This window comes from Pelophylax lessonae, assembly GCF_965119305.1.
Source record: "Pelophylax lessonae genome assembly, chromosome: 11".
Lineage (NCBI taxonomy): Eukaryota > Metazoa > Chordata > Amphibia > Anura > Ranidae > Pelophylax > Pelophylax lessonae.
The window spans coordinates 44,234,827-44,259,778 of NC_138778.1; the positions used below are offsets into that span (position 1 = coordinate 44,234,827).

A 24,952-nucleotide genomic window follows, 5' to 3' on the forward strand; every position below is an offset into this window, starting at 1 on the left:
CATCTCCCCTCCCTTCCCGCGGTACCGGGGGGCCCCCCCCCCCGTGTTCCCTGACACCCTCCCCAGGGACACTGCCCCAGTATGGGAAAGGCCAGGGTTGGGAGGCTTCTGCCATTTAGCATAGAACCTGACAGCACCTACTTCTGAGTGATCCTGTCTGGCCGAAGAAACAAAAAAACTGAGGGGGATCTGCCTCTCACCTGTATTTAAACTAATGTGGATTGTGTTTCCTGTGCTAGGAGGAGGAGCCTATATCTCAATTAAGCCATCCTAGAAGAGGACTTGGGAAAGAACATTTACTAACCTAGACCTTTTCAGGACCCCTGCATTCCAGTGGTCTTGAGTTGGAACGAGGGATCGCGAGTATACGCTTTTTTGCCCTAGACAAAATGACCAGCCGATCCGTGCAATGGGGGCACAGCCCAACTGCATGGGAAAACTTACCTGGATTTGGGCTTTAAAGGTAATCCCTAAAGAAATAAAAGCTTGTCAACAGCTTTTGGTAATCCTATAAAGCCACCATGTGCCCCCCAAGACCAGCACACACTACTAAACCATTACAGACTTCTTATGAGAAGCGGTTATCCATCCCCACTCTCTCACTATAAAAGGCGTATTGATGAGCTTGTTTTTGACATTTGTTTAGGATACTTATAATCCAGAATTCATTACAGGTGCATTTGGACGTATTTAAGCGGCTTTTGCATTCAAATAAACTTGCATTGGAAAAAAAGCAGTTCTGATGTGAGCAAAAGCCTATGAACACGGGCCCCAAGTCAGCAAGGCTGTCCATCACTGTAACATATCAATAGTAAGGCATGGAAGGCGGGGGTGTGGGGCAAATCCCCAACACCCTAGTTTTTGTAGTCATTTATATAGCAGAGTGCCCTTGATTTCGGTAACTGGGGCTCTCTAGCAGCTGAATGAAGCGAACATCTCAGTCCCAATACCAACATGTTTATGCCAGGATGCAAGAACAGGTTCACTTTAACCACTTCAGCTCCAGAAGGTTTACCCCCTTCATAACCAGGCCATTTTTTGCGATACGGCACTGCGTTATTTTAACTGACAATTACACATTCGTGCAACGTTGTACCCCAAAAAAGCAAATGTCCTTTTTTTCCCCACAAACAGAGCTTTTTGGTGTTTGATCACCTCTGCGGTGTTTATTTTTTGCGCTATAACCAAAAAAAAACCAACAATTTTGGGAAAAAAAACGAAATGGTAGAATACCAAATTTCTTCATTAATTTAGGCCAAGATGTATTCTGATACAAATTTTTGATAAAAATAAAAATCTCAATAAGCGTATATGGAGTGGTTTGCGCAAAAAGTATAGCATCTACAAACTATGGGATATTTGTTGGAATTTTTCTTTATTTTTTTACTAGTAATGGCGGCGATCAGCGACTTCTAGCAGGACTGCGACCTTGCAACAGACAAATCGGACACCAAATAAACACTTTTGACACTATTTTTGGGACCAATGACACCAATACAGTGATCAGGTCTATAAAAAAAATGCACTGTCGCTGTACTGATGACACTGGCAGGGAAGGAGTAACACCAAGGGGGATCAAAGGGTTAAATGTGTTCCTAGGGAGTGCTCTCTGTGTGGGGTGTTTTAAAATGTGGGAAGGCCGACCTGTGTGTTCCTGCTTAGCAGAAACAGGATCAGGATATTTTCCCTAACAGAACGTCAATCTGCCTTGTTTACATAGGCAGCCTGACATTCTGCCTGCCGCAAACGATCCACCGGGTCCGCTGATTGGCTCCCGCTGTGTCCATTCACAGTGGGAGCGGGTGGCCGACGGCATGTGCGCTCCAGACCTGGAAGTGCAGAATGACGTACCTGTGATTCTGCACACTGGAGCTGCCGCTCCGCAGGAAATGTACATTGGGCAGTCGCCAAGGGGTTATACATGTTCTGCGCAAGGTGTGACATAACAGAATTTTGATTGACCCAAATAAACCTTGAAGGCGATCTTACCATAACCAGTGAAAACTGCTGTGAACTTTAGTATAGTTACCAAATGTTATAATGGGGGGAGCCCACAGAGTGTTGAATACAACCACTAAACAGCATTGTGACACTTTACAGCAGGTTATCTTGCAAAATACTAACCAGTTTTTATTACGATGGCTAGAAATTCAATACAAAAATTATCTAAAACATGACAAGCCATTCTCTCACTGAAAAAAAAAAAAAATGGTACAAACTTCAGCACAATTATTTACAAATATTTTTTCGAAAGTGCTCATGTTCCCTTGAAAATAATATTTTACAATTCAGTAGCATTTCAAACTTAGCTGTCTTTTCAACTGTGTACTATCATTTTGTAAGCCATGTTTACTAAACCCTTACCTGCATTGCCGCTGGCAGCATAAAGCAGGAATTTCAGGTCAGCCATAGGCTGGGGCCTGTAAGAGGCGTTTATTAGCAGTAACGCACGTTAAGCAAATTGGTGCAATGCGGTGCCATTTATTATGAATGACACGCAGTCGCAACCTGTTGACAAATGTGCATTATTGGCCACTGTAAAAAACATAGTGCATGCACCATTTTCTTGACAGCGCACCATACACATTGCTCTACACTGCAACATACATTCATTGGCAGGTGCGTTGGGTTGCCATTCAGAATGAATGACACTGCGTCACACCAACACTTCGCATGTAACTACATAACTTCAATTTAGGCAAGTTTAATTAGTGAGGGTATCATTTTTGAGACTAATTTATTAAGAGTAAAGTGGGGCAAGATTTACTAAATGCAACCAAAACGGAGAACTGCATTCACTTCCTTCAACATCCAATCAATTGCAGGGAAATTTGAGAAGCTCTGTTTTAACTTGATTATGTGATTTCAAGTTACTTTCCACTTTAGTAAATCCTGGCAGCTGACCCCTTTCCTGCCCTCACTCCCCACCACCCAGTACCTATAGATACAGCAGAGCATCTGCCACTTTCTTACTCCAGTCAATAGCAGCCTTGTGGTGTATTGACAGGAAGAGTCCATAGTCCTGTGTAATCTACAACCCCAAATGTAAACACATTTTTCTTGGATCTCCAGTGGAGGCACTGGAGGGGCAGGTTGGAGTGGGTAGGGTATCCGCAGCGGAGAGAGTGGGCAATCAGGGAAAACCATTATGGTCTTTCACCCTTTTGCTTTTCCAATCCGCGAGCAGCGCCAGTGGTGAGATCATCAGAATTGCCAAGACTCATTCAAGTGACACATGTACTAAAGCCGGCCATAGAGGATTGAATCCCAGCCAGTTCAGAAGGGACCAAACGAGATTCAATCCATCAATGGGCAGGCTGATTGTACCCAAGTCGATCCATCGATGGACTTGGGTGCAACCAGCATGTGGGATTTTAGCAAAAGATTAATGCCAGTGGCTTTAGCGGGTAGCAATAATTATTGTGTTCTCCCGGCAGTAATTGCTCCCTTTGCGCCCTGCACCACCAGAACACAATAGTTACACGTAAACTCTCTGTATCTGGAAGACAGAAGGTCTAATTTCTGGACTCCACAGAAGAGAAACCAGCCGACATCCAGAACAAAAAACTTTTTTTTTTTTTTTTAACTGGATATACTTTCGCAGTAAGGCAGTTGCCACAGAAAGATTTGAAACAATTCAAGCTAATGTTCATTCAACTTCTATGCTAACTGTATGGCTTAAGAGAACTTAAGAATGTACATAATCACTACACATTTTTCCCTATTCTGAAATGTGCCAATATATACCAAAATTTGCAGCAACCATAGAGATGAAGGATCCACACTTCAATCAAGTGACAGCAGGGGTTGGTGCCTTAAGCTAGCCATAGAATTTATAATTCTCTTCTACAATTTTCTTTAGATTTACCTTCAACTATGTAGTGCAAGAGCATACCCAATTGGTTACAAACTGAGTTTTTTTTTTCTTTTTTTGGGATGACCTCATATTATGAGGAAAATTGTACAAGAAAATTGTCAGATTATAGCATTTGAACTAGTGCATTTTAAGAAAATAGCAAAGCATGAAGTAAACAAGCAAAGAACAAAAATGAACGAACAAAAATGATTACGTAATCCTTAAACAAATGTGGGGATTATTCTGCAATAGTCCCATGGACCTTCAAATGCCCTAAGGAAGAGGGTGCTTTTACAACCCCAAAGCACACTGATATAGTTTCTCGAGTCATCTTAAGGATTAATACACTAAAGCGATCTGTCCATGTGCATTGCAGCTTCCAACACACCACAACAGATAAAACCCTTTATTCAAAACAATGCACGATATACATGTTGCTGTCATCTGTGCTCTACTGTACAAAGGTGCATTGCCATGCATTTTGGCATCACATTACCGCATGCATATCCATGCCACACAAAATATCTGGACTACAATCGGTGGAGCATTGGAATCTCCCGATTCCAATGCTGTTAAAATGATTGTAAAGGCTCTTTTTTGTGTTAAAAACAGGTTATACTGATCTGCTCTGTGTAATGGTTTTGAACAGAGCAGCCCCGATACCCCTTTTCTTGAGGGGGGTGGGGGGAGTGCTGCATGCAGAAGGTTTTTTACCTTACTGCATGGAAAGTATTAAGGAAAAAAAAAAAACACCTGCCTTTACAACCACTTTAAAGAGGACTTGTTTGCTTGGGAGTGTCTGGTAGTTTATAGGACTAGACTAGCAACATTCAAAACGTTTTTCTGGTTAGGCAAGCATTTGGAAATATACTGTGATGGACTGCTATGCAGATTATGTGAATACAGTACTAAAATAACAAGCTGATATAAAGTTTCTTTAAAGAATATATATTAAAAACACATTTGTGATGTGAATTCTTGAAAGAATTGTCTGAAAACAAACGGTTGTTATGCAAAACAGAAATAATGGGATTTTTGACTTGCCGTAAAAAAACATTTCTCTGACGTTCATTAACGGATACAGCTCCTAATCTTGACAGTTGGGTTATGCTGCTCCCTACAGGAGTAGGACACTAGGCAGGAAAAAAAAACTTGACTACGCCTATGGGGCAGTTCCAGGGGAGTATACTCCCACTCTCAGCTATAGGGACATTTGAACGGCAGCCAGTTCATACAAACATGGATATCCTCAATCTACTAAAAGAACGAAATCAGAATGCCAATGATGTTTTTCATCAAAGAGGACATTTTAAATTGAAATATAACACAGAAAAACAAAATTAGGGCTTGGTGGGACTTGACCACCTTTCAATGTTACATACAAGAGAATATCACCCCCAGACGCCTAAGATGGGACATCAGTCCCAACGACGGGTTGGGGGGGGGGGGGGAAGCGATAAGACTTTAATGGAGGAGTGGTTCAAGTTTCTTAATCATAAAGAAAAACAGCTCATGGAACTTCGGATTAAAAAGGAGACAAACTAAATTAAAACTCATTGAAACAACTATATCCAACATCAAAGAAAAAATTGCCCCTTTTGTAGACACACAGGATACACCCATTTTAAAAGGGGCAGCAAGTCACCTTAAGTTTTACCAATACTAGGAACCAGGCGCCTTCACACCCACATCTTACATAGAAAAAAAAAACTTTACTACGCCTATGGGGCAGTTCCAGGGAGTATACTACCACTCCGCTATAGGCACTTTGTTACAAGCAGTGTCAGAAGAAACCTACTCCACAGAGGGTTGGGTTCTGAGTCTGCCAATCATCAGAGAAATGGATTTTACGGTAAGTCAAAAATGAAATTTTCTCTTTCATTAATTGACGGACACAGCTCCTAATCTTCTTGACATTTGGGACGTCCCAAAGCAGTGTCAAAACATGAAGGGTGGTAACAGCAAGTAAAACTTCCCAAGGCTAAACCGTAGCCAACCAGGTAACATGGAGTTAACCATAAACAACTGGAGCTCATCTGAAAAAACAAACACACTCTCAAAGAGGAACAGGTCCTTTAAACAGCAGCCTGCAAAGCCTTGCAGCCAAAAAGGAAGCATCTGCAGATGCAAACACATTCACCTTCTTAAACTTTGTGAAAGTATGCACAGACAACCAGGTGGCCACCTTGCAAACCTGCAGCACTGACGCCGGAAGACGGAAGGCCCAGGAAGCACCAATCACCCAAGTTGAGTGCACCTTAACGGAAAGTTAATTGAATAGGCCTGAATCACTGTCTGATCCATCTGGAAATGATCGCTGCAGAAGCAGTCAACCCTTTCGGAGGTCAATCCGGGAGTACAAATAGTGAGTCTGACTTCCGCACAGACTCCGTAGCTGCCAGGTACACCCCGATTGCCCGAACCACATCAAAGGAATGCAAAGCAATTTCCCTAGGAGGTTTAGGCCTGGGACATAGGGAAGGCAACATGAGGTGTTCATTCAAATGGAAATCAGAGACAATCTTTGTAAGGAACGACAGACAGGGACGAAGAACCACCTCATCTCTGAACAACCAGGTAAGGTGGACAAGACAACGCTGCAAGCTTCGACACCCTGCACGCAGAAGTAATAGGACACCAAAAAGGCCACCTTCTGGGACAACGTAAGCATGGGAACCTCCCGAAGACTTTCAAAAAAGGAGGCTTCTGAAGAATACAGCACCAAATTGAGGTCCCATAGCGCAATGGAGATCGCACTGGAGAAGCCAAGTGTTGAACTCCCTGGATAAAGTTGCACACCAAAGAATGTGTGGCCAGAGGACATTGAAAGAAAACCGCCAAGGGCAAAACCTGGCCCTTGATGGTACTCATGGCTAGGCGCTGTTCAACTCCCACGCTGGAGGAAAGCAAATATCCGAAACTCCAAAAAGGAGCGAGTGTAAATCCCAAGAGACTCACACCACGCAATGTACGTCTTCCAAGTACGATGGTAGATCTTCCATCCTTTAACAGCGTAGGAATTACAGATTCAGACAAACCTCTATCCTTCAGCACCTGGCATTCAACAGCCAAGCAACTGTAAAACAGGATGGAAGATTTGCCCTTGGGACAGCAGATCATCCCTGAGAGGAAGTCTCCAAGAAGAATTGGAGACCAGATCGGCATACGAAAACCGTCGAGGCCAGTCTGGAGACACAAGACTGGCCGCAAACCATTCTGCCTCGATCCTGCCTTTGCAGAAGTATGAGAGGGGGAGGCATAAATCAGACGATACTGACTCCAAGGAGCCACAAAGGTGACTACAGTTGGCTAGAGGATCCTGAGACCGTGCCACAAACCTCTGTACCTTCCTGTGGAGACTAGAGGACAACAGTTCCACCTCGGGAGTACCCCACCGGAGGCATAACTGATAAAATAACTCCGAATGAAGCAACCATTCCCCCTGGTCCAACGACTGCCGACTGACATAATCCGCTTGCCAAATTTTCCACCTCTGGAATGTGTACGGCAGAGAGGGCTGGAACGAAATGTCCTGCCCACCTTAGAATACCGGCTACCTCCAGGGCACATTGTGTGCCCCCTTGGTGATTTACATAGGCCATGGCATTGTCTGACTGAATGCATACCGGACACCCCTGAAGGCAAACTATCTAATGATCCAGATAGTCTGATTGCTCGGAGTATCAGTACATTGATCGGCAGTCTGGAATCTGGAAGAGCCCAGACCCCTTGGGCACAATCTGTGCCGAGGACCCCTACCCACCCGGACAAGCTGGCATCCGTGGTGACAACTGTCCAGTACAGGGGGGGGGGGGGGGATTATCCCTGTCGAAGTGCCAGAGCACGAAGCCACAGGATCAGGTACCCCCCTTGCACCCTGGCTCAACTGAAGCAGATTGTCTAGAGACTGAGGATTCTTGTCCCATTTCGTCAGGATCTCTCTCTGCAGATATCTCGTGTGGAACTTTGCAAACAGAACTGCCTCAAAAGGTAGACACCATTAGGCCCAGCACTCCCATGCAAGCCCGGAGGCATGACCGACTGCTGGACAATGGAAGTTGAATTGCTTCAATCGTTGTCCATCAGAGCAGTCGGAGGCTCCGCTCGCAGAAGATCGTCCAGGTACCCCAGTACCGCTATCCCCTGCTGATGCAAAAATGCTAGTACCAGTGCAAATACTTTCATGTAGACTCGAGGAGAGTAGGCGAGACCAAATGGTAACGCTACAAACGGATAATGCTTTTTGTCCATGGCAAGTGGAGGAAGCGCACCCCTTGAAGGAACGAGTCTTGCACCACCCAAAGGAGACCCGGTAAGCGATCCGGGGACAAGCGCAGGTTGGAATAAAAGAACCTTTTCGGGGAAGACCAAAACTCGATCTTGTAGCTGGACCGGATGACTTCGTGGACCCACTTGTCTTACCAGGAAGGTCCAAAGATCCGGAAACCAGTGAAGACGTCCTCCGATACGGGGTGAAGGCGCCCCTTCAAGCAGAGGAAGCCTTTTCTGCAGGTCTGGAAGCGCCCGCTTGTAACTTGCTAGACCAGGTCCTCCTGGAACCTCCGGTGGCTCTGAAGGGCTTAAATCCCTTGTCTTGAAACCCTGAGGGACGAAAAGGTCTCCTATGAGCTGAGAAGAACGGTCCCCATCTACGACAGGGCTACTTGCCCTTGGAAGCCTGCGAAAGAAGGAGTACTCTCCCCCCCCCCCCCCCCCCGTGAGGCTATTGATGATTTCCTCCAGGGAAGCTCCAAACAGGCGATCCCCCCCACAAATGGGAGATCAGCTAAGGCCTTCTTAGAAGTCTGAGCACTTCAGCCAAATACGCAGAAGGATCACTGCTGCGAGACCGTCTGGAAATGAAGGGAGCCGCATCCAAAGAGGCATCACAGACAAACTGTAGCCCCAGGACCAATTGATCCCCCAGCTCCACAAAGGCAAGGGGGAAGCTGTTCCCCTCCTCCAGGTGCCGTCGTAAAAGTTTAGCCCACTCAGGCCAGTATCTATTATTGCCATGGTGTCGCAAACTCTGAGTGCCGAACTAGCCACAGTGAACATATGGCAGGTCAGAGCCTCTGCCCTCCTATCAGCTGGATCTTTAAAGGCTGGGGACTCCTAAACCGGGATTAAGGTGGCTTTTTTTAACCTGGAGACCGGCGAGTCCACTACAGGTGGTACCCTCCACTTTTTAAGCAAGGAATCCTCATAAGAATACCGCAAAATGCTTAGGGACTGCAGAGGTGCGTTTTGGACAATCCCACTGTTTAGTGACAATATTATCAAAGTAAGCAGGAAAGGTAAACACCATCACCGCCTTGGGGGTCCTGTGGGAGCCACATCCTCCATCTTTAAAGTTTCAGGCATTGACAATCCACACATCCACCAGCGTCTTTTCATGTGCGGCTAGAGGAGCAGAGGAATCATCCTCACTATCTGAGCACACAGGGTGCGTGGACGCAGCCAGAGAAGGGTAAACTCGCATCCGCAGTGGCTGATCCAGATTCAGGATTTGATGAGATAGATGAAGCAGGGGACGATTTTTGCTAACCCGTTTCCCCAGGACTAAATACATCTTGGACACCAAGGATTCCAGGACCGCCGTCAGTGCAGTCAGAGATTGGTGGGACCCAGAGGGCCCGGCAGGCTCTGAGAGGGGATCAGGTGGGGAAATGTGCTCTAGGGACTCCATTAGAATAGAGAGGGACCCACACTAAAAAAGGTGTATAACACTGCTAGAGGCACCCCCCACCACGTGTACCACAGGGTCCAGCACGGAGCACTACCGCTGCTATAGCATGGAGAGGGAGAGAGAACCCCACTTAAAGACTCACCACCACCGATTAGGCACTTACAGCACCAAGCAAACTGCACACCATGCGGCGATCAGGAAGAGAAAGATCCAGGAGTCAGCACTAGGGGATGAGGAGGGGCTCCCACCACCAAAATAACCTTCCCAATAGTGTCAAAAAACATGGCCGCCACTATTTTTAATGAGAAACAATAAAATGGCTGCCGAGGCTACACAAACATGGCCGCGGATACATGGCAAAAAAAGGCCCAAGAAAATGACAGCCACGTGGCTGTCGTGGGGGGGTCAGGAGCACCCTACACAAGCCCAGCAGGAAGGGGGGCCTTGGAAGGAGCCCCACCAGGTACAGCCCCCTCCCAGAAGTCAATCGCCTGGCCGCCCCCGGCATGCCCCCCCCCCCCCCCCATCTCAACACCCCAGACCGACCTAAAAGGTATGGTCACCCCATGGGCCAAGGCCCGGTCCTATGCGCCCTCGCGGCAGGTTTGACTCGCAGGCCATCCCCCGCCCAGTGGGGCTGTCGCAGCCAGCCTAGCATGCAACTGAGGCTTGTGCACGCTCGCTGGCCAGACTGGGGGGACCCTCTGGATCTAGATCAGTGATGGCGAACCTTGGCACCCCAGACGTTTTGCAACTACATTCCCCATGATAATCTTGCATTCTGCAATGTAGTTGAGCATCATGGGAAATGTAGTTCCAAAACATCTGGGGTGCCAAAGTTCGCCATCACTGATCTAGATTATCCAGTCCGTCGCCCAGTCTAGCAGTTGATAGTAGATGCTCACAGAAACAAAAAACAGAGAAAAAAACAAAAATTCCATTTAAAAAGGAAAAAATTGCCAGGACCAGAGATCCCAGCAAGGAACTAGTTCCTTACTCAGGACTAGGCAGAAAAAAACTGAATGCCTATAGCTGAGAGTGGGAGTATACCCCCTTGGACTGCCCCATTCTCCTGCCTAGTGTTCTACTCTTGTAGGGGACAGCACAACCCAACTGTCAAGAAAATTAGGAGCTGTGTCTGTCAATGAACGAAAGAGAAAACATTACAGAAAAAAAAAAATACAGCCCTAGGTCAAATATGTGTGATAACTGATGCCTAATTCCATCACAGGATTCTTCATAGAGTTTGCTTTTCAACATTCCAGCTACACTAGGAAAATGATCAATAGAAATAATAATACTGCTATCCATTCAATCCCAGGGTTTTCCACCCAGCTAACTAACATCACTTGGCTTTTACTATGTTCTGATATAGATCAGAACTTTTAAAGAGAAGTACAGATGTAAAGTGAACCTGTTAGCCATAAAAAGCATATACAATGTGCTAAAACTTACCTTTTAACTAGAAATGCTTCTTCTGTGTTTTTCTCTGACTTAGTTTCCCTGTTAGTGGGGGTCCTTATTCCTGACTTTTAAAAGTATTACAAAATGTTAAATCCTCATGCAATCCCCAGGGGGACCTAGTGCATGAAACACTTTGATCCATTCTGAGCAGAGCCATGATTGCTAGGCAATGTAGTTAACAGTGCCCCCCCTCTTCCTCCACTGCTGTCTGACCACACTAGACACATTTAGCACTGGAGCATTCATTCATTCCAATGGCCAGAATAAATATTTTGGCCAAAAGAATCCATTAACTTTGAAAGCATCTAAACGTGTGCAAAATGCAGCTATAGGTGTTTAAGCGATTGTAAAGGATCACTTTTTATTTTTTAAACAAAATATGCCGCAGCCATCTTGCCACTTCTGGAAGCTGTTGATGCTTATGTTCCAGCCTGAAGCCAGACAGCTGCACTTCCATCAAGAACTCTGCTTCAGCTAGCCATATGCCTGCAGAGCTCTGCAGCCTTACGGTGATCCAATGGAGGTCTATGAGAAGCCTTAATCCACTTATCTAGTGAGTGCATTTTTATTGTCGAATACTTTTTTTTTTAATCGCTACACCTAGATGGAGGCGCCCTTGTGTTCGTTTTTTATACTTACCTGCTCTGTACCCCAATCCTCTTCATGGGTCCCCTGTGGGCACTCCTGGTTCCTCCCCTACGCACAGTGCCACCATAGAAAGCTGCTTGCACTTTGCATGTGCTCACTTCCAAGGCAGCTGTGTGTCCCTAGACAAAGTGCGGCTCATCCCAGCTCCCTCTTCACTGGCTGTGATTGACGGCAGCAGGAGCCAATGACTCCCATTGCTGTGTCTGAGCCAACGAGAAGGAAGAAAGTCAAGAGAGCAGTAGCTGCTCTTGTGCACAACGCTGTGGGGGGGCTGTGGAGTTGCATGCAGGTGTTTTTTTTTAGCTGAATGCATATAACCACTATAAGCAGCTTTTCTCCTCCAAGAAGAGAAGGTTTTTCGAGAAGCTGAGCAAACCCCTTAGTGTGCTTGAGGCCTAAAACAGCAACACTTTACAAAGATTGATAATGCTGTGACATCTCTCCCCTTCCGTCCAATCAGAGAATGCCTTTGTATTCTTTGAAAAAATACAAGGTATTCTGTAAATTGCCGTGGCTACGAGCGAGCAACCCCCTGTGGTCAGTATGCAGTGGAGCAGCACTCGGAACAGGACCCGGACAGCAATGATGATCACTGTAGTAATGGTGACTACAGCTTTAATGACCTCTGAAGAGATCTTATTGGAAAAGATGTTAGATAAAAGGGAGTAGACCTACCATACCTGGCCGACTCCGCTGGAAATCACTGAAGCAAACGCCACTATTCCAGTGATCTCCACTAACTTCTGGGCCCAATACTGAGTGGCTGTTCCTGCACTGTGAACACAGACGAGGTTGGGTGTTCAGCATGGGCAGCACTCAGTAGGACATTATGCAATATCTAAATGAGAGCAAAGAGTTCTCTGATTGGACAGGGTGAGGAAGCAGGGCAGTGACATCATGCTCTCCACCTCATCAGAGAACGTTTGCATATATTTAGAAAATGCAGAGCGTTCTCTGAATGGCGTCCATGCCAAACAACCAATCTATCCTATGTTAACAATGCAGGAGAACAGCCACCCAGCACTGGACACAAAAGTGGAAATCACAGGAGTAGTGGTGTCTACTTCAGTGATTTCCAGCTTCCAGGGGCATCAGTCAGGTAGAGTTTATACAGAGTTCCCGTGGTCAGAGGCAGACCAATAGAACCAGATCTTTAATATGGCAGACAGGCTTGCTTTCATCAATATCAGTAATGTATCAAGTATCTGATGCAGTTCAAAATTATACACAACTTTTTTTCATATAAATCCGGTCTCCAACTGCCTAGTCCATATAGTTTTTACATCCTTTGATGCTCTGAAAAAGTCATCAGTATAGGGATAATCATTAGTCACTGTGATCCAGCCAATCACCATCACCACCTTCCAGAGAAGGAAACTGCCTTCCTTTTGGAAATCACATCACATACATACAGGCAAGGCAGCTGTAATCATATTCATGCATTATAAAGAAAAGAGAATCTCAGTTTCTAAACTTTTAAAGGATAAGTACAGCTATTAAACACTTCATCAATTTCCAAAAAAAAAAAAAAAAGTAATCAAACTGATGGGATGCAGTGAAACTGGATTGCCTTTGCTCCTCTGTGGAGATTACCATAATCATACAAGATATCACTAAAATTTCTAAAATAGACGTAGATGGACTTATGTCTTTTTTCAACCAGCCTATGTAAACTAAAAAAAAAAAAAAGAACTATTTTTGTGTACTATAATTATTCAGAAAAAAAATAAAAATCTCCAGTACCATCGACCACAGTGCCATATTCCCCTGTAGGCAAAGTGGTACTGCAACTTCCACATTCCTATGTAATGTTAGTCGTTTGATCAATCTATTGGAATAGATCAATTAACAGTACCAAGGATATTAAACATAAAATGTGTCATTGAATAGTGCTCAACTGGTCTCGCAACTCCCACAACAAAATAAAGGAAATTACTAAGGTATAAACAAAAAAGTTTTGCCTTCATTCGACATATTCGTACTTGTAGGCATTTTAAATTTCCCTGAGAAGCTCTGCTATGTGCGTCACTCAGCAAACAGTGCAATGGAGAAATAGTAAAAAAGGACAGTGAGAAGCACACCTGCCTGTATACACTAGAACAGGGATCTCCAAACTATGGCCCTCCAGTTGTTCAGAAACTACAATTCCCATCATGCCTAGTCATATCTGTGAGCTATTTACAATGCCTCATGGGATGTGAAGTTCCACAACAGCTGGAGGGCCGTAGTTTGGAGATCTCTGCACTAGAAGATCATTCCAGTGAGTGCAGGAGATAGTCACACTGTCCTAGTACATCCCTCTGTCGGCTGGGATTGCCAAGTTCGGCATACAATAAAGCTCCTTGGGCTCACATGCCAAAGCCCCTGGGCTCATACCCTTATCAAATACAAAATATGCATAGCACACGGTCACATTTCTGTATCGAAGAACAAAGGGAGAAAAAAACAAATCTTTATTTACAAAGCGTTAGTCCAAGCAGGTTTCCAACTAGAAAGTTTTGTACTAAATCAGTCTGTGAATACGAAATGGTTATATTATTATTCTGACATATAAATAAGCGCCTGTACCAATAAACATACAGTGAACAGGATGGGGAGGGTTGGAAAAGCACTAAGAGGGGTGTCACTGGGAGGAGGGGGGCAAAAGTTGAAAACCTGCATTATGGTATATACAATGATGGAAAGGTGACTTCTATTGGCCAGAAATTGCATCAAGGCAACAAGGTCCCATTACTTTCTATGTAGTGCCAAGATAGCAATTAGGTCTTCCTGCCTCCTAGCAGGGAGAAACACAAGACACTCCAGTGCCATCTGAACCCCTAAGGAGGCGGCTGGGGTTACTTTAGTCCTCTGGGTTAACAGCATCTTGTATTTTGCTGGTGATCAGTCTGTTTCTAAAGAAGAAAAAAATATGTATATATTAAAGTGTATGCCAGGCAAAATAAAACATACAGAAATAAAAAAATAAAATGTTCACATTTCCCCATGTTTGATTACTTTAAGACTCTGCAAGTACAGAAAATACCTGCTAATGTGCTAGAAAGGCTCTCCATCCACAAATACTATGGGGTTGATTTACTAAAACTGAAGAGCACAAAAACTGGTGCAGCTCTGCACAGAAACCAATCAGCTTCCAGGTTTTTTTTTTTAGTCAAAGCTTTATTGAATAAGCTGAAGTTAGACGCCAATTAGCTACCATGCACAGCTGCACCAGATTCGGAGTGCTCCAGTTTTAGTAAATCTCCCCCTGTGTGTTGTCAGCCCACAATCAGGACTTACAAGCTGAGTAATCATTGTCAACCCTGCCCAGTTGTATTTTGCTAAACTACGCATACCCACCCACTCTCCCATCTCTACAGACACTAACCATTCTGTAGTCCCAAGATAACTAATTAAGACTCCCTCAGCTAACATAGGCAGAGTGCACAGAACAGCTCTGAATTTGTCACGCGATCAACAGGTATATTTTGCACTTTATGAACAAAAGTAACAAAACATTTTAATTCTATGAATAAAACAAAAAAAGGTAGCAAATAAGAGGAGTTCATTGTTAGAATTTACATACACATTGGTAAAGGGAATGAATAGTAGTTAAACATTGTTTTTAGTAGATAAAGGCAAGTTCACACAGTACTGGGGTTAATGGGGAGCTCCTCCCCCCCCAAAAGTTAAGAGCCAGGAGTAACAAATACTGTAGCTGCTAAAATTTAATATAAGGACATTTACCTATCCAGGGATCTAGCGATGTCCTCACCCGAGCCGATTTTTCAATCAGCTTCAGGTCCACACGCCAACATCTTAAGTAAGGGAAAGCGGCTGTGAAGCCTTGTAGCTTCACAGCCAGCTTCCTATTGCGTAGACGCGAAGTGGATAGTCTTCTGGGACCTGTGATGTGTCCCAGAAGGCTGCAGGGGACTAAACCTCCGGCTCAGATCGCTGTGGCGCATCTGACCAGAAGTGGAAGCGGGTGCCTGTGAAAACCAGGTACCTGCTTCTCCCTTCCCCAAAAAGGTGCCAAATGTGAGGTTGGGTGAAGTTCCGCTTTAAGGCTCCGTTTACAACTAGCAGTTTGGGATCTCTGGCAGAATCACAGCACTTATGACCATGATCCCACACAGCACTGCAATGTGTTTGAAAAAAATGCACCATTCATTTTAAATGACACAGAACATGGTGCGGTTTTCCTGTGGCTTGCTGCGTCATAAATTGTGCTGCAATTGTAAGCCAACCGCTTCTTTTAGGCAACAAGCTTTGCGCAATGCGGTTCATCATGCAGCAAAACCACAACGCATTGCGCAAGGGCTATTAAAAAAGAATGGCACCCAAATGCGTGGTACGTTTTGACACTACTGCACTGCCAGAGATCCCAAAAACGATGTGAACAGGGCCTTAAGAGTGGAAATCGCTGTGTTGATGGTGGAATCCTTCCCGCAGAGCCATGGTGTTCTCCTGGCAGAGGGAGCTGTCCCTGCCAGAACACCACTGATTAGTGCTAGCGGCAATGATAGCTGCTAGGGATAACAATGTAAAATCTGACAGGCTGGTTGTACCCAAGTTGATTGAGCAACTTGGGTACATTCAGCCTGCCTATGCATGGTTCGAATCTTTAATGGACCCTTTCTAAACCAGCCCAGAGCCGAACCATCTATGGCTGGCTTTAGTGTCTGGCAGCGGTCTATTTCAGCTGTACTGAGCCAGAGGTAGGGGGCAGTGTGCTGCACATTACACAGCTCCATTTTTTGTAGGAACTTTAGTTAAAGTGCTAAAGTGCACAAAAGTGACCCTTTAATCATGTCCCTGTACAGCAGTGTGATGCACTGCACTGCTGTACAGCTACATGCGGTCCTGTCCAGTGCACTGTGGTTTAAATATCTGAATTTTATTGCAGCTCACTGCACCTCCAGGTGTGCTGAACTGTGAATAGAACGCATACAAAACAATTGTTTTCTGTGTCCTAGCAGTGACCTGCGTTTTTCTAGTGCAGTAAAACACGTCACTACGCTATGTGTGAGCAGGGCCTAAATGAAATATTGCATATATTTTCTATTTTCATATGCTGCCAGCAATTCGTGCTCTTCGCATTTTTCCCATTTGCATTGTTTAAAAAAAAAAAAATGTACAGGGCTCAATCCTAAAATACAGATACAAATGACTAGTTTCTCTCCTCTCTTCAGACAGTATCCTAAAAAGTTTTATGAACACAGTGGAGACTGTTCAATACACAAAGTGAAAGTTCATTGAGCATAGTTGATAATGTAGACATTATAAGGTTACATTATTAAAGTAGCTGGGAGTAACAAAAAAAAAAAAAACACACACTCCCCAAAATTGCCTAAATGTATATAAAATGAGCTTATTACTAAAGTTTATGTAATATAACAGGGTTGTCTAACCAGTGGCCCAAGACGGCTATGAATGCAGCCCAACACAAAATTGTAAACTTGATTTTTTTTTTTTTTTTTTTTTTAAATATGTTCAGTTAGCGAACACATGCAGCCAAGCATGAAGCACACAAAGGGCAAAATTAGAACCAAAAAATATATAATGAGCACCTTGAGAATTAATTGAGAATTGCTACTACATCCATCCAACCAGGTATTGATCAATTAGATAATCAAAAACAGTGTCAAATATCACTAGTTTTAGGTTGATCTCTAACAAAAGGGAAAAAAAATTTACTACTTAGATATGTACATTAATCCTATTAGTAATCATTAACTTGTCATCTGCCTGACTTTCTACTCATCAGCTATTCTTTTTTGTTAGTGTATTTTATGTGTGGCCCAAGACAATTCCTCCTCTTCCATTGTGGCCCAGGAAGGTCAAGCGGTTGGACACCCCTGTAGTATAAAATAGGCTAGAAAGAGCAACAACATGCATATAAAAATTAGCAAAATCTAGTGCAGACAGGCTTCCAGTATATTACAATTAGCACAGATAACTTTACAGTAATTGGCCTTCCTTACCAAGTGGTATAACCAATGGCGGTTGTTCTGGCGGTGAACCAGTGCTGCATTCATGCAACCTTGGCTCCCAGGATTCACCGTTTTCAGATACCTTCGATAATAAATCCTGTGCTGTATTCTGGCTTTCAACGATGTCATGGGTGTCATTGCTGCCCTCTTCAACTGCATCCTGTTGAGCTTCCACCAGCCGTTCTGAAAACCAGCTCCGGATTTCATCTGAGGACATACCAGTCTGATCACACAGATTATTAATGTCACTTTCACAAAGTGTTTGATGCTCTCCATAATAGTCCAAGAGAGGCTGCAGGGTCACGGGCTTAGATTCTGAATAGGTTTTTTTGTATCCCTCATACCATCTTAAATTGCCAATTTTAAAAGAATACCTGGCATCCCCAAACCAGCGCACAATTTCTGGTCGTGGCAGTCCTGTCTGCTCTACCAGGTAATCGTACTGTTCCTGGGATGGCCACTGCGTCTTCACAAACAATTGTCTTAAATGATCTCGTTGCTGGGCAGTCTTTTTAACAGATCTAGTTTTCTGAGGAGTACATGGCCTACTACCACCATCGCTGTGATTACTGTTATCATCCCTAAAGCGGTCTGTATTGTTACCTGTATCTGTCACCCGAAGAGCCTTTAGATTAATCTTTATCGGGTTTACTTTTCGCTCCATGACTGGAGAACTAGGAGCCTTCACTTCTTCAGCAGTCTTGACCTCTGAGTTCTCGGTTTCTTCATGGGAAACTTCATCATGCTTTTCATGCCAAGCCTTTTCTCGTTTGAGTTCTTCAGCGACCCTTTTGCGTTTCTCTGAGAACCAGCTGTCAATTTCACGCCTTGTCATTTTGGTTTCGCTTCGCAATCTGGTCACTTCATCATCTGAAGGGGTGTCATTTTTTGCAAAGCTACTTTCCAGAGCTCTCAGCTGCTCTGGAGCCCTCTCCTTATATCTTGTGGTTGTGAAGTCTGGAGCCTGATGCCACGATTGCCTCCTAGGAGTATGGGATGGTGTATGCGATGGTGTATATGAAGGTGTGTGCGATGGCGTATGCAATGATGTATGGCTGCTTGCTGAAAGTGCAAAATCGGTATCATGCTCTTTTCCCACAGAAAACACGAAATCGGACTGGGGATCAATTAGCTGCTCGTTAAGGTCTGATAGGTTGGTTGGTTTGTTGCGGAAGTGATACCGTTTATCACTAAACCATTTTCTAACCTCCCTTGTTGCGAGGCCCGTAATTCTGGTCAGCCTTGCAACTTCTCCATGGGAAGGAAACTGACTTCTGCAAAAACTGTTTTTAAGGGCGCTCAGCTGCTGTCTTGACTTTTTAATTCGAATGCTTTCATAAAAATTTGATGACGGAGGGGAGTTTCCAGCAGCTGTAAAGGACTCTTTACCGTACTCATTTGAGTGACTAGTGGAAAGTGGCGCTACTCCTAAAGACACTGAAGTAACAGCTCCTTGAATTCCATTAGTAAGAATAGGCTGAGTTACTATTACGCCACCGGTCCCTTGAGGTTGACTGACAATTTGACTAGGAAGGGTTGCTTGGATAAGATGCTGAACATTATTTGCATTGGTTACAAGGGGAGCATTCAAAACAGTTATAGTAGGCTGCGGCATGGGTTGGGGGATGGATTGGATTATGGTATTAAACATCTTCTTTCTAGAGTCTTCGATCTCCTCTGGTGACCAGCTGATTCCCTGTTTAAGTCTTTGAGCAGTAAACCATATTTTAATTTGCTCTTCAGGGTATTTTGTCACGACTGTCAGATAGCAAAGTTCAGCCTTTGTGGGGTAAGGAAATTTATTGAAAGAATTTTTCAAAAAACAATTGGAATCCATTGACGAATTATATGTCGGAATGCTGCTCAACGGAATCATTACTTTTGGGAGAGACTTTTCATTGGGAAGCTGGTGACTTTGAAACCTTTGCGCAGATTGTTTGGGCAATACTGGCGTAAGAATAGTTGCAGGAATCTTTGGCTGTATTACAGGCTGAGTTGAGTTTATAGATAACAATTGGGTGACCCCAGTTTGTAGGACAGGTACTGTTCCTATTATGGGGCCATTTACTATTGAAGAATTTACAATGTTGTTGGCTACTTTGCTTATCAATGCTGTTCCGCTCCTTGTGATTGGACGGCCTCTTCTATCAGGTTCCTCGCTTATGCTGTTACCATTATCCTTTATGGTAATAATTTTTTTTGTTTCCAGCTTATTTTTTAAATTCTTCATTATAGGGGTTTTAGTAACAGCCACTTCGGAGAAGTCATCGACATGTTCGTCACCATGGCGTACAGGTTCATCATGGTCAATGCCTTGGCCACCAACACTCTGTTCCACAACAGTGTAGCTCTCGTGCTTGGCCACAGTCCAGGAGAGATCGGGATCTCCAGGATGAGAATCTGCATTGTGAGCTTCTAGTTCCTTAGGATCTTTCACTAAGAAGCTGCATGCAATGCAAACATACGAGGGATCGTCTCTAAAGTCAAGATGTTTCGTATTCATGTGTTCCACAAAAGGGCTTGTTTCCCGAGAACCAAAATTACAATATTTACAAAAAAAACTCAGACCTTCTACGTTTTCATGTCCATTAGAGAGCAGATCATGACCATCACCCAAAAGATCTGCAGGTGGTAGTACATCTTGGTGCTCCTCAGTAGAACTTTGGTCCTTGTCATCATCTTCTGCAATGTCTGTGCCACCATCCAGGGCTAGAACCTTGAGGGGTATCATGCAAGGCGTGGTAGACTTCCGTTTGCTTGCCATGATTTCTGTTTTTTCTTCTTCCCACAAAAAGGAAGGAAGTGGTGTGTGCTCTTAGATTTGAATCACCACCGATAAGGCATTACTCTTCGAGCATGTTGATCTATCTAGAAGACTCTAGTTGGACTTGGCACAGATCTAAAGAAGAAAAATAAAATCAGATTACTTCATGAACAAAATGTTGTTCAGGGTTTTAGCAATAGAAAACACAACAAAACCTTTTACAGTGCCTTGAAAAAGTATTCACCCCCCTTGAAATTTACCACATTTTGTCATGTTACAACCAAAAACGTAAAATGTATTTTATTGGGATTTTATGCGATAGACAAACACAAAGTGGCACATAATTGTGAAGTGGAAGGAAAATTCAGAATGGTTTTTAAACAAAAGGGTTACAAATAAATGTGAAAAGTGTGGCATGCATTTGTATTCAGCCTCCCTGAGTCAATACTTTGTAGAACCACCTTTCACTGCAATTTCAGCAAGTTTTTCTTGGGTAGGTCTCTACCAGCTTTGAACATCTAGAGAGTGAATGTTTTTACAAATCCTTCTTTGCAGAATAGCTCAAGCTCTATCAGATTGGATGGAGTGTGTCTGAACAGCAATTTTTAAGTCCTGCCACAGATTCTCAATTGGATTTAGGTCTGGACTTTGGCTGCACCATTTTAACACATGAATATGCTTTGATCTCAACCATTCCATTGTAGCTCTGGCTGTAGGTTTCGAGTCATTGTCCTGCTGGAAGGTGAACCCCTGCCCCAGTCTCAAGTCTTTTGCAGATTTTAAACAGGTTTTCTTTTAAGATCGCCCTGTATTTGGCTCCATCCATCTTCCAATCAACTCTGACCAGCTTCCTTGTCCCCGCATCCCTACAACATGATTCTGCCACCACCATGTTTTTCGGTGGGGATAGTGTGTTCTCCTTTCCCGGACTGTCAGTTTAGGTGGACGGCCATGTCTTGGTAGGTTTGTAGTTGTGCCATACTCTTTCCATTTTCAGATAATAGTATATTGAACAGTGCTCCATGACATGTTCAAAGCCTGGGATTTTTTTTTATAACCTAACCCTGCATCAAACGTCTCCACAACTTTATCCCTGACCTGTCTGGTATGTTTCCGTGACCTTCATGATGCGGTTTGTTCACTAAAGGTTATCCAACAAACCTCTGAGGGCTTCACAGAACAGCTGTATGTATACTGAGATTAAACTACATACAGGTGGATTCCATTTACTAATTAGGGGACTCCTACTAGATTTTAGTTAGGAGTAGTATCAGAGTAAAGGGGGGCTGAATACAAATGCACGCCACACTGTTCAGATATTCGTAAAATATGTTGAAAACCATTTATCATTTTAGTTTCTTAATGATGTGCCACTTTGTGTTGGTCTATCACAAAATTTCAATAAAAAACATTTACCTTTTTGGTTGCAAAATGACAAAATGTGGAAAATTTCAAGGGGTATGAATATTTTTTCAAGGCACTGTAATTACCAGTGAGGCAAGAAGTATATTAAAAACAAATTGAACTGTAACAAAAACGTAGCAGCAGCACAAGAAAGTGAAACTCAAGCCAAAACTTTTTTTAGGTGACTATTTTTTGTAAAAACACCGACCCCCCCCCCCCCCCCCAGCGCTGTTCCAGACATCATGCTCAGTCCATAGCTGGGAGGTACTGTCAAGGCCATCACTCATGGTATTCTGCCCACTTCCTGTGAGCCCAGCCTGTAGCCATCGCACAAGTTGAGCTTGCACTACTCCAAGAGTGATGCTCACACACATTACTTGTGTAGAAGTGGTCACTGGGACACAAAGGTGAAGATCTGCTCAACAGACAACAGTAATACTCTGGCCATTGTTCAAACCCTTCCCCAAATGTTTGGGCTGCAAACTTACTTTACACATTACACGCGTTTCCTTTTAACAATCTTCAAAGTGAGTAATTTTAGATTTACAAGGTGGCAGCTTCCTACACAAACCACCAGAATCCAGAAAATAAAAGAGAACCTGTCTTATGTAATTATTCCTGGGGGAGAGAACATTTGAATGATCACATGGCAGATACCACTTTTGACTGCAATGTTAAGCCTGTTCACCCTCCGTATCAGCAATAAAATAGTTTCAGAAGCTTATGGAGAAGTGAAAACAAAAATAAAAAAAAAGTAGCAAATATATAATGAACAATGTCTAACACAAGAAGCACTTCAATATGCCCCACTGCACCCATTTCCCTTGCCATGGGTGTGGGGTGGAACGATTATACACTGAAATACACCAAAAAGTCAATTCCTACAAAACAAAATAGATGCACAGGTTACAAAAAATAACTGAAAATAACTTTTTTCCCCATCAATTTACAAGGAAATCCCGGGCTCACATATTTACATATGCAGGAAAAACATTCAGGCAGTGGAAGTTGCGATTATGGGTTGAATAATTAAATACTTCTGGGCATAGCACCAAACTGAATGATCTTCACTCTAATCACAGCCTTTTTCCATAGAGAAACAGACTCAGTAAAGAACAAGGTTTAAAGTTCAACCACAGCAGGGCAGTCAGAAATGCCCAACAATCAGCAAAGCTTGCATGAAGGGAATTGTTTTTCAGTTCCAAATTTACAAAAAAGCTAAAAGCAGACGTGCCACAATTGACAGTCTTTGGAAACTATAGGCCACAGATCCCTGGTACAACATTACAAAAGACTATGAACCAAAACTAGCTACATACATACACACACACACACACACACACACACACACTATGTTAAAATCTAAAGTATTATTGTAATTTAACCACTTGCCGACCAGCTGCCGTAGGTTTACTACAGCAGGTCGGCTCCATTACGCAAAATGATGTACGAGTACATCGCTTCATGTAATAGACAGTTGGGCACGCATACGTGCCGTTTGGCAAGAGGTGGAGACAATCAGCCAGGCCAGCGGAGGCGATGTCTGCCGGCCACCCGCAATCGCTCCCCATGGAGACAGAACGGTGGTCAGCCTATATAAAGAAGGCAGACCACTGTTCTGTCACAGATGCACACAGGAATCCTGTGTTCCTACTATTTAACCAAACTCCCTCAGATTGCAGAGTAATCTCCAAGGCGTCCGTCCATCAGAACAGTCAGAGACTCTGTTCGCAGAAGATCGTCCAGGTTCCCCAGTACCACAATCCCCCGCTGATGCAACAATGCTAGCACCAGGGCCAACACTTTATGAAGACCCAAGGAGCGGAGGAGAAACCAAAAAGGTAAACGCCACAAACTGATAATGCTCCTCGCCCACGACAAAGTGGAGGGAGCGCTGGTGACCGGCACATATTAGAATGTGAAGAGAAGCGTCCTTGATGTCGATAGAGAGAAAATCACCTAGATGTAGGGACGCCACTACAGTGAGGATGGACTCCATTAAGAGCTTCTGTACCTGCACAAGGCAGTTTAGCTCCTTGAGGTCCAGAATTACGTACATTGCCTTCCTTCCAGGGAACTGTAAACCGATTTGAGTAAAACCCCTAAAACATTCCGAAGCCAGAACCGGGACAATCACCCCATGAAGCAACAAGTCTTGCACTGCCCCAAAGTAACATTGTAAGCGGTCTGGGGACAAGTGCAGGCTGGAAGGGAAGAAGCTTTCCAGAGGAAAAGACCGAAACTCCTTCTTGTAGCTGGACCGAGTGACTTTGTGGACCTACTTGACCTGTAACCGAGAGGTCCACGGATCCGGAAATCAGCAAAGACATCCCCCCCACCTCAGATACAGGTGAGAGCACCATTTCATGCAGAGGAAGCCTTGTCAGGAGGTCTGGAAGAGCCGCTCGTGGCTTGCCAGACCAGGTCCTCTTGAAACCTCCGGGAGAGGCCCTGAAGGACTTTTATCCCTTGATGGACTAAAAAGGCCTCTTATGAGCTGAGAAGAATGGCCAACGTCTTCTAATGATGTCATCCAAGGAAGCTCCAAACCGGCGATCCCCCACAAAGGGGAGATCAGATAAGGCCTTCTTAGAAGTCTGATCTGCAGACCAGCATTGTCAGTCAGATAAGACAGCGAAGGACCACTGCTAATACAGACAGACTAAGATAGGAGCAGCATCCAAAGAGGCATCAAAGATAAACTGTAGCCCCTGGATCAACTGATCTGCCAGCTCTGCAAAGGGGGGAGGCCAATTTTCCGTCCAAGTCCAGGCATAAAAGTTTAGCCCACTCGTCAGTTGCGACACCAAGGCAATACTGAATACCGGTGGGACCGTCCACTTTTTATAAGGATACCGCATAGCAAAATGCTTAGGGTGCGTTTTGGACAAAGCCCAGAGGACATAGCTGCCCTAGTCACCAACCCCCAGGATAGCAGGAGAACCCTGCTCAACTCCGTTGTGCACCAGGAAAAACACGGTCAGCAGCAACTCCAAACAAGCCCCCCTTAGGAGCATGTGGCAAATACCAGCTCATAACCTCACCTCGGGGAGGAGGTGGGGGGCCTGAAGACCCGCAGTGACCACTGAATTCTTAAAGGGCAGGGGGGAGGGGAACTCGGGAGGGGTTCCACCATCCCAGGGAGGGGCCCA

At 44.3% G+C, this 24,952-nt stretch overlaps 1 protein-coding gene across 1 annotated transcript; it reads right to left on the reverse strand.

The window, feature by feature from the left end:
* Positions 1-14,096: 14,096 nt before the first annotated feature.
* On the reverse strand, positions 14,097-20,425 carry ZHX3 (zinc fingers and homeoboxes 3). Its single transcript, XM_082273031.1, has 2 exons — positions 17,624-20,425; positions 14,097-14,551 (listed from the first exon to the last, which is right to left on the reverse strand). Exons 1-2 carry the CDS (start codon positions 20,394-20,396, stop codon positions 14,541-14,543), a joined length of 2,784 nt encoding a protein of 927 aa, XP_082129157.1. The 5' UTR covers positions 20,397-20,425; the 3' UTR covers positions 14,097-14,540.
* Between the last annotated feature and the right edge of the window lie 4,527 nt (positions 20,426-24,952).

What these genes read in the sequence shown, in the direction of transcription:
- ZHX3 (XM_082273031.1), bottom strand. Translation starts at nt 20,396, where the DNA reads ATGGCAAGCAAACGGAAGTCTACCACGCCTTGCATGATACCCCTCAAG.